This window comes from Gadus morhua, chromosome 21 (genome assembly GCF_902167405.1).
Source record: "Gadus morhua chromosome 21, gadMor3.0, whole genome shotgun sequence".
NCBI lineage: Eukaryota > Metazoa > Chordata > Actinopteri > Gadiformes > Gadidae > Gadus > Gadus morhua.
This window is the reverse complement of record NC_044068.1, coordinates 6864686-6881276: the sequence shown is the minus strand read 5'-3', so window position 1 is coordinate 6881276 and position 16591 is coordinate 6864686. Positions and strand designations below refer to the sequence as shown.

At 41.3% G+C, this 16591-nt stretch overlaps 2 protein-coding genes across 5 annotated transcripts in view; both read right to left on the bottom strand.

Annotated features, from left to right (window-relative positions):
• Positions 1 to 5010, bottom strand: part of phip (PHIP subunit of CUL4-Ring ligase complex) — a 42422-nt gene extending 37412 nt beyond the window's left edge. Inside the window, exons 1-5 of the mRNA XM_030344608.1 lie at positions 4070 to 5010; positions 3906 to 3964; positions 3790 to 3819; positions 3580 to 3639; positions 375 to 525 (exon numbers count right to left, since the gene is read on the bottom strand). Coding sequence (XP_030200468.1) covers positions 375 to 525; positions 3580 to 3639; positions 3790 to 3819; positions 3906 to 3964; positions 4070 to 4109 — 340 coding nt within the window. The 5' untranslated portion in view covers positions 4110 to 5010. The remainder of the gene's footprint in view (positions 1 to 374; positions 526 to 3579; positions 3640 to 3789; positions 3820 to 3905; positions 3965 to 4069) is intronic.
• A 2900-nt stretch (positions 5011 to 7910) lies between these two features.
• Positions 7911 to 15487, bottom strand: hmgn3 (high mobility group nucleosomal binding domain 3). Of its 4 annotated transcripts, XM_030345631.1 has the most exons (7): positions 15274 to 15441; positions 13510 to 13557; positions 13151 to 13180; positions 10964 to 11023; positions 10468 to 10578; positions 9968 to 10067; positions 7911 to 9004 (listed from the first exon to the last, which is right to left on the bottom strand). In XM_030345631.1, the coding sequence occupies exons 1-7, from the start codon at positions 15286 to 15288 to the stop codon at positions 8976 to 8978; spliced, it is 393 nt and encodes a 130-aa protein (XP_030201491.1). In that variant the 5' UTR covers positions 15289 to 15441; the 3' UTR covers positions 7911 to 8975. The 4 variants fall into 4 exon arrangements, with proteins under 4 accessions (XP_030201491.1, XP_030201492.1, XP_030201493.1 ...); XM_030345632.1 differs by lacking the exon at positions 13151 to 13180 and having other exon boundaries at positions 15274 to 15487; XM_030345633.1 differs by lacking the exon at positions 9968 to 10067 and having other exon boundaries at positions 15274 to 15436.
• Between the last annotated feature and the right edge of the window lie 1104 nt (positions 15488 to 16591).

Here is a 16591-nt window from a genome sequence, read left to right as displayed (position 1 = left end):
ATGTATGTGTGTGTGTGTGTGTGTGTGTGTGTGTGTGTGTGTGTGTGTGTGTGTGTGTGTGTGTGTGTGTGTGTGTGTGTGTGTGTGTGTGTGTGTGTGTGTGTGTGTGTGTGCGCATGCAATTTTCTGAACCTTTGTGTTTGCGTGCGTGTTTTGAGCCACTGGGTACATTTGTCTTCCTGTGAGTGTATAGCTGTGACTGTAGGTGTGTGTGTGTGTGTGTGTGTGTGTGTGTGTGTGTGTGTGTGTGTGTGTGTGTGTGTGTGTGTGTGTGTGTGTGTGTGTGTGTGTGTGTGTGTGTGTGTGTGTGTGTGTGTGTGTGTGTGTCCCTCTGAATGTACTGTAGATAAATATAACAGCATGGCGGCGCTCACTCTTGCTGGTGCGGAGGAGGTTCTGCCTTCCGGCCCCCAGCAGGCTGTGGAGGCCGGGCACGCTGGCGGGCACCTCGCCCTCCAGCAGGGGACACACCCTGGAGCACACCTGGAGCAGGTGGTCCGGGCCCACATGCCTGTGTATCTTCACCTGTGTACACACACACACACACACACACATGCATCAACACAAACAGAAACACAGAAACACACACACACACACACACACACACACACACAGAGAAACACACCCACACACCCACACACACACAGTGGTTACACTCAGAGCAGCAGGCTCTGCAGGAGTGCTTAGGATGCGGTGCGTGTGCCCTTGGAACGCACCGCCTCATCCCAGCCCGCTCCAGAGATGTTGCGCTCCGACGCCGGCCGCGGTCCCACTCCCCATTAAAAGTTATTGATTCAAAAAAACGCTCTCTCAGAGATCCACGCCGTGCAATGCATACCCATGTCGCTCTGAGCTTTTCCGAAAAAATTATCCCATTAAAAAGAATAAGAATTTTCTCTAACAATTTCTATCTTTTTTTTTTAACGGTAAAATGTGTGAAATGTATAGAGGTGAATTGGTTGCAATGATAGTCAATTTTTCTCTTAAGAGTTTGTTTTTATAGCCAAGCTGAAGGGGATGATAATTATTGTTTATATAGAGCATGTATACTTCTGATAATAGTGTGTGTAAAGCAACATCTTAACATCTCAGCAGGAGCCAGACACAGAATTCAGAAATTGTGTATATTAGTGGTTTGTTATTACAGAATCATAAAACTACCCTCTCAAATATCTATTCCTTCTTCCCTGTGCTCCTTTAAAAAACGAGGACCTTTAGGTCCAACGTTTTGAATCATGCACACATTGTATTATTGTTGGCCTTATAAGCATATCTATTTCAACTGTCATTGTTTATGCTTTCGTGTGATTTTCTATTTTAGAAAAAAGATATGCATACATGAAGTGCTTGAAGGATAGAGATAAACGCATTACAAAACAATCCACTATTGGAAAAATAAGAACGGCCAAATATCTAAATCATGAAAGTCAATCCACATAAAACAGATGTCGAGGAATGATTGTTTGTAATAATGTCACGATTCTATTGTCTCATTGGCATCATGGGTACTGTAATGTTTAACATACCCCTTCCCCCTCATTTGCTCATATAAAATTGACACACCTAGAAATCCCCACTGCTAGATTCACACACTACACGACTACACACGCACAATTAGTGACCCCTTAATTGCCTCCTAGCGGGCTCGCCTGGCTGAGGAAAATGCATTTGTTAAAGCCATGCTTGCATACAAGCGTGCACTGCTTAAAAGGCACACACCCACTTGCTCCGGCGCACGAGGCTCCAGCAGTCCGAAACACATGCCCCAAGAAAATGTGGAAACGATCAAAAAAGCCAACATTGCTGAAACATTTCAATCCCCAGACACTGACCCACTCCTGCAACTCCCTGCTCCTCCTCATAGCTATTTCAATTGTATTTGATTTAGCCATGTTGTCCTCATGCATTGCTCATAGAAATAATACTAACATAATAACGAGATAATAAGGAACTACGTGGGGTGTAATTGAATGTCATGCCATTAACGAAAATAGATTGGTGGTTATGTCTAGGCTACCCAATTAACGTTTTCATGTGAAAATGCACCCATGATTAAATCATTAAAACGACCGTGAACCTATAGTCTCATTGTCTCGTTTAAATATATGTTGCTCGAAAAATATTGCAGCAATAGCCTACTAAATTACACCGAGTTCCTTGGGTATCTTAATAAATAAACAAGATAAAAAAATATATAACATCGAATTAATTAACATTAATTATCATAATAATCTAATATTGTTAACCGTGTTAATTGCTCTATCTATTTTACGTTGGGTGTGATGACACCGTTCGTTGCTCCAATAACAGTCCACCCAAAAAAACATCGCCTCCCCTTCATTTAACACGACACCATCCACCGCTGACAAACGCCACAACAGCACGCCGTCAAACGCTTCCAAACACAACCACTCCTTTTGTCTCATAATTAAGATCACGTCGCATTTTAATAGACAAGCGACCGAGAGAGAGAGGCAGTATCCACCACGGACAGCCACAGCACGGCGCGTCATCACGAGCCTCGCTCCGGAGGGGGGCCGAGAGAGTGTGTGTGTGTGTGTGGGGGGGGGGGGGGGGGAGCAGGAAGATTAAAACACACACAGCCACACATTCTGAATCATCTCTTAACCTATAGATTAACATCCACAACATCACTCCCCAGTTCATGATAGGACGGGATAAGGGATCTGTGTACGGCGATGTCAAAGGAGACCCGAAAAACATAGGATTTTTTAATTTATTAAATAGGGCATAGGTCACTTTCATTTCGTTAAATAGCCAAAATATAAACTTTCAAAAACACAAGAAAACACCATGCACACTATTCGAGTCGATAACCATTGCGTACATATTTAACCCTACCACGATTAATTCCTTACACGCCCACATGCGAAAAAACAATCCTGGCACGAACACTATTTGCTGATAGGACAATTATCCCGCAAATTAATAAAACAAGTACAAGGTATAACTCCTATCTAACCTCGCATGTCCACATAAAGCGATTTCACTTCTCTTGCCGTAACGTGAACACACACACACACACTCTCACTCTTGCCTCCATTCACACGCAAGCTCCAAGAGCTACAACCGCGATCCTAAACCCACTTGCATCCTCCTGCACCATCCTTTTATTGACGTACAGTTTAAAAAACCCAACTAAACTCGTGTTTAATTCCCCCCTCGTGTGTTTTCTACCCTCGTTCACACATCCCAGCTATTGCAGGACAAGAGCGCCTCCTCGCCCGAGCTGTGGCGCATGGTGTCCCTCCTCCGGATCGTCGCGCTCCTACACCACAACACTCATGACGTAGGCCTACCAACATTTCACACACACACATTTTCCAACAACTATTAAAGTCTTTTGGACCATGCATGTCCCCAAACTCCCAGAGAAGGGGGGACCACGAGAGTCAGGGTGCCGTGTCGTCGGTGGTCAATGGCACCCGATCTGGGCGCCAGCCCTGCCACCACTACAAGGTTGCTTTTGAGTGTGTTTCACCTGATTTAAAAATGCGGGAAATTCAATTTTTATTTTGCTCTCTACAAACTTTTTCTCTGTTATAGAGACTCGCTTACCAAATTTTCGTATGTCCCAGGGTGTTCCTGTCCTGTCCAGTCCAGCCTTTTGGGGAGCAGCTGGGGTGGGAAAATAGGCACGACCGTGTGGTTCAGTGCATGACTGTGTCAAGTAGTGTTTAAAAACATTAAATGGTATATCTGAATACAAATCACGTTATAAAGGACGGTGCGGAGAGACTCATCTCCCTCGTAGTGCTGACTGCTTACCTCCTTCTCCTCCACCTCCCTTATCAGGGTCTGAAAAAAGGGAAATAATACCAAATGAGGTGACCAGTACAATTTCGGATACGTTCTAAATTATACCAAAACACATAAACACAAACCTCGGCTGCGTTTTGACAAGGTCCAGCTTCTAGAAATCGGGCTATTAGGAAGTACAGTTCTGGTTTGGGGGGGAGAGGACAGAAGCTGCGTTAGAGGAGGAGACCGAGCATATGAGGGGACATTAAACCATCCCGATGGCCCATTTCACCTTCTCCCTACTCACCAGAAGTCAATTGCGCGATGTATTTACTATCTGAATCCATTTTGCTGTTGTTTCGGGGGAGCTGGCAGAGCTGCGCCAGCCAATGTAGTGGGTCTAGGTGGCTGCCCTGTAGCTGTCACTGTTTATCCACCAGGAAGAGGCTTCCTCCATTCAGCTCCACTCACGGCCAAGCGCTCAGAAGCAGTTCCGGCTACGCGTGTATTCTTCCGCCCCGATGACAAATAGTACGGACTCTATTGCTCTACGGAGACATAATGTAGCCCATCCATACGGGCCGAATCGTCGAGCTATGGGAGAATGTGGTCTTTCTTGGGGTAAATTATCGACACGCTCAAGCCTGCTATCAAGTAATGTCGTTTCTATTTTACCCCACTCCCCTCCCCCTCAACGAAACAGCGCAAGCCATCTGCGCAGGAATACGAAGTGGTGTGCTTTACGCACACACACACAAACACAAGAGGGGAGGTAGAAATGGCAACCTTCAAGGGTAGAGAAAATGTGGCATATTTCTTGATTGTAGCGAAGTGTCCATTATAACGATGACTATTGTTTGCTTTGCTTGTATTTATACGATAAACAATAACAAACGGGTGCAATCGGGCAACTTATTTACATTTAACACACTCGATGTAACCTCTCGGAACGTGGCTGCTCTGCTTAAGAAGCATTGCAAGCAAAGCGTTTGATCGCAAATCCTGTATTTGTGTGCATGCGTTCTTTATTTTCCTTTCCCTCGGTTATTATTCTGTCGTCGGCATGTAGCAAGATGTCCAACACACCCACTCGTTTGGTGGGTCGTCCATTTCTCCTCCAAATACTGCCTAGCAGTAAAATGGGGGAAGGGTTGGAGAAGGGGAATGCAGTTTAATGAATAAAAACCGCGTGAGTTACAGGGATTCAGATTGAGTGGTATTTTGAGACATCAAGATTCTATTTCAGTGACCCAATTTAAAAGCATAAGAATTAAATAGATCCTGAATTATATGTAAGCTTTTGGAATTTGTACATTCCGGCTGCAAATGGTTCAGACATAATAAAGATGAACTGCCTATTTGTTTACCCGTTACCTTAAAATGTCTTGTCATATTTAATTCCACGATTTTGTATACTCTGTTTTACTTTCGTCCCTTTCAATCTCTCTTCATTGTAACAAAAACGTTGTGAGCAAATGTAATTATCTCCTCTCATTATCTCCACACTGTGGGCCTTCCTCATTTGCAAACTAACTGCTTTGTTGAGGGAACCTTTGAGATGGTGTTAGATTTTATTTTTAGTTAGATTTTACCTGACTTGGAACAAAGGCAGGCGCCAAAGGTCTGAATCAAAATAGCAGAAACTTCCCAGGCCCTGGCTGAACCAAACATTTTGGTCGCAGTTATAATTTTAATTACGGATGCTAAACTGTGTACATTAGAATAACGATAAACAACTTTAGGCCTACCAACCAAAGTCACCACTCCCAGACTAGAGTATTTTAAACTAAGACCGTGTTTCATCCTTAAACTCAGATTACAACATTATGTGTGTGAATATAAAAATCTAAATATGTCAACATGGTCCCATGTAATAATGTTTGACCCTCATGAATGAAAACAGGCAGTGATAAAGCTTAAATCGCCTGTCCTTGATTAAACATTTGGTTTCCAAACGCAGTATGCTGTCAATTCAGGATTAATTTTGGAGTTGAACACTGCAAGAATAACACAGCAGGGAATAGGCCTACACTGTAAAGAAGATTAAATCGAATTTTGTGTAAACTATTCACACCATAAGTGGGCATTGATACCTGCATACAACCCAAGACAAAACAGTATTGCATCAGTAGTGCAGTAGTGCATCATGCATCTTCATCAGTTTACCTTAGGATGTAGGTCAACCAGCTGCAGTCAGACCTGCTCTTCCAAATAATCCCTTGGCTTTTGTGTTCATGAAAGGATGCATTTGATTGATTATTAAAAATAACAAAAACAACCAAACATTTGTACAAACCACATGTCCCAACATGATTGGACAGATGTGTATTCACAGATATTGCTCAATAAGCGAACTATTATGGTGGATCCTATAGGGTTTGCTTGTTTGTTATCCTGGCATTCCTAATATATTATATACTGTCTTTGAAAGATAAATGAATCCAGAAGGACGCCTTTCAACATGAGTTTGAATGAATGAAATGTGTAATAAGTTGTTCAAATGGCTATACCCGTGGAACTACACTGCTATGATTTACTGATTGTATTCCCTATGCATATGTAAGCATAATAAATACATATAAATGCATTTATTGAATTACATGGCCATAGAGCTAGGCTGAACATCCAAACACCATCACTATTTGATGTTTCCACCGCTCCAACGAACCCTCCTGTCGCCACACTGTTGCTGTCGTTCATTACCACAAGGAGGCAACCTTGTCTACTTTCCCAACACAGGGCCCAAAGGTGAAAGGTGAAACGGGCGACCAGAGAGAGGTGGCGCAATGGAGGCCATCCGATCACGTTCTGCCTGTCAGCCACGTTTCAATATACATTGATGGGGATCATGTTTATGCGTGTAAAAGGTTGATTGGTTGATGGGAGGAGGCTGCTGCGTCGCTAAAACATCAGCAAGGAATCTCTTTTAGCAACATAGAGCAATGTACGCGTCGGACGTACACGTTGGTGTGTACAGCAAAGGCTAGTGGCTGAATGTGGGCAGTACGAGTAGCTCATGGCGATAGCATTAGTAACCTTAATGTAGTTATACCTTATGGGCGGCCCCTCCAAGGGCCCTATGAATAATGAGCCCTCACGAGTCCCTGCTGCTAGCCAGGCGGGAACAACATTATTGACTAGACTTAAATACAGTAATAGTAGTAATTGTATAGAAGCCTGAATAATGTTTGAGTTATGGTTCATAAGTTAATGGTGTGATTAACGTGTATGCACAATTTCATACTTGACATTCGATCAAGTAGGGGATTGTGGCCAAATAGACCTTTTTGACAATTAAACAACAATCTAAGAGTCCTTTTCTTCCTCAAAAGTGTTTTCAAATTAAATAGTATCTAAGGTTTTTACACTATTGACAATGTTTTAATTTTAAAATGTGTCTTTCCAGGTGCCATTGGCCCCATTATATATTTGCATTGACTTTGGTTATTAATATAATTAACATAAAATTCACTTGCTCAGCGCTGTTCATATTTTCATTAGACAAAAACATTTAAAAGCGCAAACACCATGTATTTCCACTGTATTCCTTCCCATTCTTCCACAACATCGGATGCCTTCAACGGTTCCATGATCCTTGTAGTCTTTCAAAACCTTAATCAACACGCAAAGATAAATTGACTGGTACTCCCTTAACAACTCAAAACCTCCTAAAAAAATTAATTGCCCCTTCCTCATTGGCCAATACATTTGAGTGACAGCGTAGACCCCCCTTACTGGCAGTTGCTGACCTTTCATTTCCTGACACAGCAATTCTATTTAACACTGCACCTCTCCCCCAAAGGCCTCCATACACACACACACACACACACACACACACACACACACACACGCACACACTGAAAAAGAGCATTGCTTTGTGAGCTTGAAAAGTCACAAAAAACATGAAAACTTTTCAATGAACCTCCAACACCACGACATGCTCTTACTGTACATACATTCTGCTCACACTGTCCCACAGCCTTCCGCTATGGCATCGAAAGCAAAGCGATAATCTCACTTTACGAAATATGAATAAGAAAACCAGCCATTTTCTCCTAGATTTAGATTTTAAATTTTTTTCAATAGATCAATCGATAAATAAACATCCACAAGCATAATGCATTCATATACAGAATAAGAAATGCACATTGACATCAACTTTATATTTTATTTCAAAATATTTTTTTCAACAGGATGAAAACTTAAGAGACCATAAGGTCCATTGGCAAATCTGACTTCCTAAACAGAAGCACCACTCATTATTGCTTTATCACTCTTCTCTATGACAAATGGATCTTTTCTCAAAATAAAAATAAAGAACAAATTAGGAATGCACATGATGAGGACAGGAATCCACATTTTCAAAATAATTGACCAAAAAGCATACATTAGTACTATTATTGTTAGAATTACACTTGTAGTTATTCCAAAAGTTTCAAATGGTGCAGGTGTAAAGGTTTATTTTGTTTCATCTCATCTCATTGTTTCATCTCAAAACCGTTTTTTTTATACCAGTGTGAAACACATTTTGAGTTAACTAAAAAAACAAACACATTAATTTAGAAGACACTACGGTCTCGTTCAAAAAGTCCCTTAAGAAAATTCCTCTGTAAAACAGAAGTATGTGTATAAATATTAGACTATAATTATGACTGACCAATGCAAATGCTGCAACGATTCTTTAAATATTATATTCCCAATTATAATTATTTTGCAAAAGAGTAAGTGTTCCACCTCGCTAGCTAGCATAGCCAACAATGTCAGTTGCCGTCTATAGAAAGATTGGGATGCTGGAGCATGCACGGTTGTATACCTCTCCTCTTGGTACAAAATGAGAGAATGGTTTTATTCAAGGTAGGTAGACATACAGAGGAATTTCCCTTTGGGTATACCCAAAGTCTCATGCAAGCGATTCAATCAAAAGATGGCATTCTTCCGTGGAGATTCCCGGAAAAATGCTGCTTGACAGAAATCTGGGATTCCGGGGGCAAAGAAAAAAAAACGGAAAAACCTGAACGAAGGAGTGTGTACCAGGTGTGGACAGGGAATGGGAATTGCTGGTTTTCCATTTTTTACTAAAACGAGTCTAGAAAAAAATCATCTTACAAAATCCTTGGTAAAAAAAAGAAGAAGAGATGTTTTGCTGCCATCGAGTAGAAACCAGAGTGATCATCTAGGTAGGACAATCCCTCCCTTTAATTTACACCTTCTCTTCAGTAACGCTCTCGGCTTCTTCGGTTTCCTGGAACACAGAACATGATTTAGATCCCACACGAGGATAATCTGCCACAGGAACACGGCTCATAAGCCCACACTGGCGTCACGTCACACGCAGCCGTAGCCAAACCTGAAAACAATCTGAACAATGTTTTTCTAATTTGGAGTTGAACACTTGATTTAAAGGATGGGTACTCCATATTTTGCAAAGTAGTCGCGTACTTTCTTGGCAAGATAATACGACAAAATATAACAAGTGTCTTCCAATTGAGAAACAGAGTCAGGAAAGTCATGAACTCTCAAGTCGGCCTTTAGACGTGTCACTGAAGACATCACCAAGGTGGATCGTTGCTAAAACTGTGTGGAAACAATTAGACTGTTTAAAAAACCTTTCTTGCAAAACAAATCAAAAGTCTTCAGGGCGACCCTGACATTCTGTGGCATGCAGAGGTCATGTGTGCTTGTAAACACCGTAGTACCAACAAGACTTCCTGGTCTTGGGTTAGGAAATGTTTAAACAAAGCTGGAAATCCTTTATTTCCCCAAATCTTGTGGATTGAGGCTGAGCACACAATAGACGAAACAAATGATGATTTCCCAAATAATGGTTGCTCAACATCCATTTCCAATGATCTAAAAGCTCTCTGTGTGTTACAAAGTGCTCACAGAGAGGGCAAGATGGATACAATTATCATGAAGAACCATTGTTGTTAATGAATTTTAGGTATAGGTCCAAAAGCTGTTCCTCCCATCTGGTAGGAACTGGTATCTATTTTATGTCAACAACATTAATTGTCAAATATGTTTCACTTAATCAACACCCATTATTATTTGTCTCTGTACGGCAAACAGTGCCGTAGATGCACACCACACAAACCTTTTCTCAATTAGTACTTGGTTAAAGTCAGCAGTAGACCCTAATGAGTTAGTGTGGAAGCGCACACGCTTAAGTGGATTAGCACACACGCGCACACACGCCACACCATACCCTGGACTCGAACAGTCTCGCTCTGACCCCTCACTGACATCATGGAGGAAGCCCTGGTTCTGGTGAAAGTCACACTTACACTGGGACGACACACATAGATCTGTGTGTGTGTGTGTGTGTGTGTGTGTGTGTGTGTGTGTGTGTGTGTGTGTGTGTGTGTGTGTGTGTGTGTGTGTGTGTGTGTGTGTGTGTGTGTGTGTGTGTGTGTGTGTGTGTGTGTGCGTGAGTGTGTGTGCACATGCATTGTGTGGGAAAAGACATGAGAAAGAAAGCAGAGAAGAGTGAGAGAGATCATTGAATGGATGACAGGAACACTGATTTTAATCTGAAGGTTAGAATGAAGTCACTGAGAAACGGGTATGGGCGGAGTCCAGCCGTGTAAGAGGTTTGCAACATTTAAACTATTTATTCAATTAAAAAAGATATACATATAAAACGCACAGCTTGCATCTCATCGCTAAACTCACAGGTCTATTCAATCCAAGAAATCCATCTCCTACCTCATTCTTGACCTGTCCGTTCTGGGCAACTCCAGCATCGGTTTTGCCCTTGGCTACTGCTTTCTTTGCCTTCCCCACTGGTTTCTCTTCAACAGGGTTAGGGTTAGGCTTCTGTACAGAGATAGGGTGTGTGTGGGGGTGATGTAGATTACAGGTGTAAACAATTATTTCTGGGTTGAAACTTGTTGTGATAACAGATAAAGTGCAAAGCCTTCTCACCTGTCCAAAAACAGTGTTACTTAGTGTTGTTAGTTGCTTTGAAATTGATGTCTGCTATTTATGTGTGTGTGTGTGTGTGTGTGTGTGTGTGTGTGTGTGTGTGTGTGTGTGTGTGTGTGTGTGTGTGTGTGTGTGTGTGTGTGTGTGTGTGTGTGTGTGTGTGCGTGTATGTCTGTGTTTCACATGGGTCTACCATTACAATGTACATTCATAGTTTTAAGGCAAAACTTGAAATTCATGTTGATTCACAAAACCTTGTAGAGTATATATGAGTTACCTTGACGACGGCCTTTTCTGCCTTCTTTGGCTTCACTTCAGGCCTGGGTGCAACAGGTTTCTGCAGGTGAAGCATACCTGGTTAACGTCATAATATAACGCAACTTTTTCCTACTAGTCAATGCTAAGGTAAATATTGTCTGTCATGTTTCATTGATTTTCTACTTTGCTTTCAACTTCTGTTAAAAAAAAATTCAGAGCCGTTTCATACCTAGTTTAGCTTAGTTTTTTAAAATTCTTGATTTGAATGGTATTTTGGTTTTTATTAGTATGAGTGTTCTTTTTTTGTAATATGGGGTATTCGTTAGGGGCGAGATTGTAAACGTCACAAACACATTTTTGGAGCAACCCAATAAAAGGTTTGGCTTAAACTGACACAGCTAAAATATTGGTAGATTTAAAATCCACCCAAAATACTATTAATAATTAATAGTAATAATACATTCATAATAGTATGCCTAAAGGAATACCATTATGAGTGAAATACATAGACAAAGGCGAAAAACTAAAGACATTTTATTTATAATTTTGAAACAATTTTGTTGATTTTGTAAACACACAATACCTTTTTTAGTCTTGGAAAAAAACTTTTTTGTTATCAGTTAATGAAAATGTTTTTTCACATGTAGTTAAGTTTTTGTAGTTTTTGTTTTGTTTTGTTCATGATTACCAAAGTGAATACTCCTTCAGGGGAACACTTGGCCTGTATTTTACCCTAATCTACATGTTTAATATCTGTGAGGTATGTGTGTCTTTCTCCCTATATAATGTGGTTGATTGGTCAGCAGAATCAATTACCAGATTGATTCCGCTGACCAAAGCAAATTAAAAACTATGTGACTTCATGTGTTTCCACACAACAAAAGTACGACCTAGTGTCCAACCCTACTGTTCAATACTATGAAGCAGGTAGAGACTGTGAACATTGTCGCTATTGCCTGTTATATCGATGTTGTTATAAGTAATATGAATATAATTATGCCAGCCTTGTCATTTAAGTGGATCTGCTCTCATTATCTCTCAATAATGATTTTAAAATACAGCTTCTCAAAAAAAGCTGTTGACCCTATTGGCCTGAGGTCAATGTTCTGTCGCTATGGGCCATTGATCAATTATGTGATAATTCCTTATCTCTGTGTGTTTATGTATGTATGTATGTATGTATGTGTGTGTGTGTGTGTGTGTGTGTGTGTGTGTGTGTGTGTGTGTGTGTGTGTGTGTGTGTGTGTGTGCGTTTGTGTGTGTCATACTATTGTGTGGTTAAGAGATTTCTGCAATGACTACAATTGCATTGTCTATTTTGCTTAAAATTGGCATCAAATGATTTCTTATTGACTGCCTTTTATTTTCTTTGTTGTTTCTATATACCGCCATTGTTAGTTGTAACATTACTACTATTGTTTCTTCTTGCACTTCCGAGTGCTACTTACAGTAATACAACATGAGTAGTTAGACAAGAAAGGACTAAACAAAATCTTCACAGCATGTGCATAGATTCGACACAGGTATACATTCAAACATTCTTCCAGCATGCACCGATCGACAGTGATAAACAGACAAAAGACCAAACAGACAAAAGACCCAAACAGATAAAAGACAAAAAAACTGAAGCAGAGGTACAAGACATGACATTACCCATCAAGCAGAGCTGCGCAACAACTAATTAATAACACACCAAAAACGATTTCCTGTGACGGTCGTACAACCGTTTACACAAGATAATGATTAAAATAAATATTGATTTGTGAACTATCAGGAAAATGTCCATAAACCTCCTCCGTTCATGTATTCATGTTCAATTCAACTTCTAAACCAAAACGTTGCACTGAAACATGGATAACACACAATTGTGAAGGATGTTGGCATTGGGCGATGTGGGAGTGTACACATTAATTAGTGTGCAGCTCTGCTATGACAGACCAACACAAATATAAGGGACAGAGACAACCTAGAAAAGACATGCATACGGCCCTTGGACACACCCCTCTGGGAAAGTTTTGAACGTGAACGACCCGATTCACTCGTTTTCTTTTTAATTCCGGGGTCGTCACATTGACCCGAGAGCAAGGGATTCAAATGTCCCCCGAAAGACTGAGTCCAAGGGGTGTCCCAGGGAGGAGAGAGGTACGCGGATGAGAGGAAAGAGAAAGAGAGAGGGGTGAAGACAGAGCGGGAGAATCCAACTCACCACTGACAGTCTCTCTGACCTTCTGGTCGGCTACCGCAACAAGGGATGAGCAAGGAGGAGGGAGAGAGACAGAAGAGAGAGACAGGCAGAGAGAGATATCAGATGTACCTTTAGGGTCCATTTTCAGGATCATATATGCGCTTGTGTTTCTGCTTCATAGCTGGAGATGGAGTGTCCTTCTCACTCGATTGGACTTAGCAGTGGGTGTGCTTATTGTCACACACACACACACACACACATTGGAGACACGCCGTATTCACACACAAACACACTTTTTTGCAAAAGAAAACACATCAAAACACTTCAAAAACACACACAGCAGCTGCACACCCTGGCGCTCCAAAGTGTGAACCACTTACCTCTTGCTTTGTGACTTTGGAGGACTCCTTCTCCTCAGGAGTATCCGACTGAAGAGACACATCAACATCATATCAACATATTTATATAAATATATATATTTATCTATATATAACTGCCACGTATGGGACGGATTAAAAAATGTTGCAAGGGGCAATAGTGTGTGTGTGTGTGTGTGTGTGTGTGTGTGTGTGTGTGTGTGTGTGTGTGTGTGTGTGTGTGTGTGTGTGTGTGTGTGTGTGTGTGTGTGTGTGTGTGTGTGAACGCTTGTGTGTGTGTCATTAATTAAGCCTTGGGCCTTTGCAAATGTTGGCCAACAAATATCATGTTACAAACTGGTCTTGTGTTATTACAAAATCATCCCATTATATGTTGTATTTTCCTTTCTTTACTAAAAAGAAAAGTGAAGCTATTTGTAAAATGTTGTATATTTGTGAAGTGAGTAAATATGTTTTTAAATATGCTATAGCAGTGGTACAACATAACTTCAACACAATATTATATTATTTTAGATTAGTATTAAGAGTGTGTGTGTGTGTGTGTGTGTGTGTGTGTGTGTGTGTGTGTGTGTGTGTGTGTGTGTGTGTGTGTGTGTGTGTGTGTGTGTGTGTGTGTGTGTGTGTGTGTGTGTGTGTGTGTGTGTGTGTGCACATTTGTGTGCGTGTGTGTCAGTCCCTCAGTATGTTATTAACACAAATCTTCTTGGAGCAAGCAGGTGATTTGCTTAAGAATACTTAATGGGTAGGATGGCTACCCATTAAGATGTCTAGGAGCCCAACAAGATTGTCCACACACAAGAAGAAATATTGAAAAAAAGGTCAGTTTAGCCTGCAGGTTTCCCGTGCGCATCATTTGCATGGCAACGACCTCCGCCCCAAATCCCACTCCTCCCCTCTCTGTCCTCAAAAGCACGACTCTAGGCACGGCTGCAAACAATAGCAATTTCAGATGCTAGAGAGGCCAGTTGCCGAGCATACATATGGACACAAAGCACTACACTACGGCGAGCAAAGGCTGTTTAGATAGCGCCGCGGACCCCCTTTCACAGCTGCATTGTCTATTATCCCTTCTTTCTTTGCTTTTTTTGGATATGGATTCGCTCCATCGGCTCGTGTGTGTGTGTGCGCGCGTGTGCGTGTGCGCGCGCATATGTGTGTGTGTGTTTGGTATGTGTGTGTGTGTGTGTGTGTGTGTGTGTGTGTGTGTGTGTGTGTGTGTGTGTGTGGCGGGGTTTGCTGCCTACCATTTGTCATCATCATCACAGACGGAATAGGAAAAGAGGTGGCGTTTGCGTTTGGTGTTGGATTACACATTCTTGCCATGGGAACGTCTTAAGCAGTGTTCATTTATCATAATCATAGGTTGCTTGCTACCGGTGCGCAATTCACAAGCTGCTCTTATTCGGCGAGACCCGGTCGTGTTTGTCGGTTCCCGTGCGCGAGGTGGAGAGGGAAGAGGAGATATATAAAAAAAAAAAAACGACGACCAAATCGGCCATTGAAAAGTATACATTAATCTTACAGTAGGCTCCCCATGGGGCAGGATAAGATATATGAGGTGTGGGGGGGGCGGGGGGGAAATCAATGTTAAAGGAATTTGTCATCGGTAGAGGTTTGCACCTTGCCGTTTGTAAACGTCGATTTCGAAAGTTTGGCATCACCTCACCTGCTCATCGTCGTCACAGTATCGCGCACCGCTATTTGGTCAAATCCTAGTGAATAAACTAAACTGCGCTACTTGAGAATTAACACCAAAATGCTACTTACCCTTCTTTTAGGCATTTTTGTTAGCGGACAACGTTCCTCGCAGACGAATGAGAAGGTAAAACCGGAGATCCAATGGCTCAGTTTGAACTACCTCGAAATACAGGATCAATATCTAAGCACCTTCGATAATATGTAAATGATATGCACTCCCCTAAACTGTGAAACTCGCCCGGCTATAGGCCGGAGCGGTCACAAGCGTACCCTGTAGCGACTTGTGATTGGTTCACGCTCCCTGTATGTAAATACCATCGTCGCGTTGATTGGTCGAGACTTCGGAGAGGGCTTCATGAGGACTCAGCGATTGGTTACGCGCTTTGTGTACGCAAATCTAAGCTGGAGGTCGAAAGAGACACAAGCGGATGGAAGAGCGGACGGGTCTCTCGCTGGATCTGGGTACTGGTGTTGTGTTGGAGGACATGATCGAAAAGAAAGAATGCTCTAAAAACACAAAAGCCTGCTGCTCTGCTTTACATATAGCTCTAATGGAAACTTCATTAGCAACCGTCACGTTCAGTAACCTAGGGCTCGAGAACATTATCATTTCTGGATCTTTTTTTTCCGGCAAATCACGCGTTTGACCGTCACGTTGTCATTTTTAAATAGGGATTGTCAATGAGGGCTGTAATAGGTCACCCATCCGTTTGTCGGTTAACAGGAACATTTGGATTCCATCTAGACCGAGGCGACTATGTCTAGATGGAATCTACAATGGTGCAAAGTCGAAGCACCTGCTAGTTTAATCCGATTTAAAGAACTGTATGTATCTTTTAAGTGCATCATAGTTTGCTGACTGCATGAAACATGTAATATCATGTAATATCATCATCTATAAATAATAATAGTGCATGACAACTTCATCAGTCTTAATTAGTGGTATTGCTGTACATTGTGAACGCAGGGCCATGAGTAGGACCCATTTGAATTTTTTTTTGTGGGCCTGTGAAGTTTATGATGATGTTTTATCATATCTGATGACAAATTGTTATAAGCTCAAATGACTCTGTTTATATATATATATATATATATATATATATATATATATATATATATATATATATATACTCTAATATTCAATAAAAGTAGCGTATGTGCCATTCACTACTTTTATTTATTATTTGAGTGAGCTGGTTCATATTATAATTCAAATATGGGCTAATTGTGTCCAATATGAAAACCCAATTGATCATGACAGTTGCCAACCAATACAAAGTTTATCAAATGTTTGTTTTGTTGATATTTCTCTGTTCCCCTTTTATCGCAAAACATCTTTAACTCCACTCCATTAGAATTGAAACAGTGGGGAGGTGGTCGAAACGTA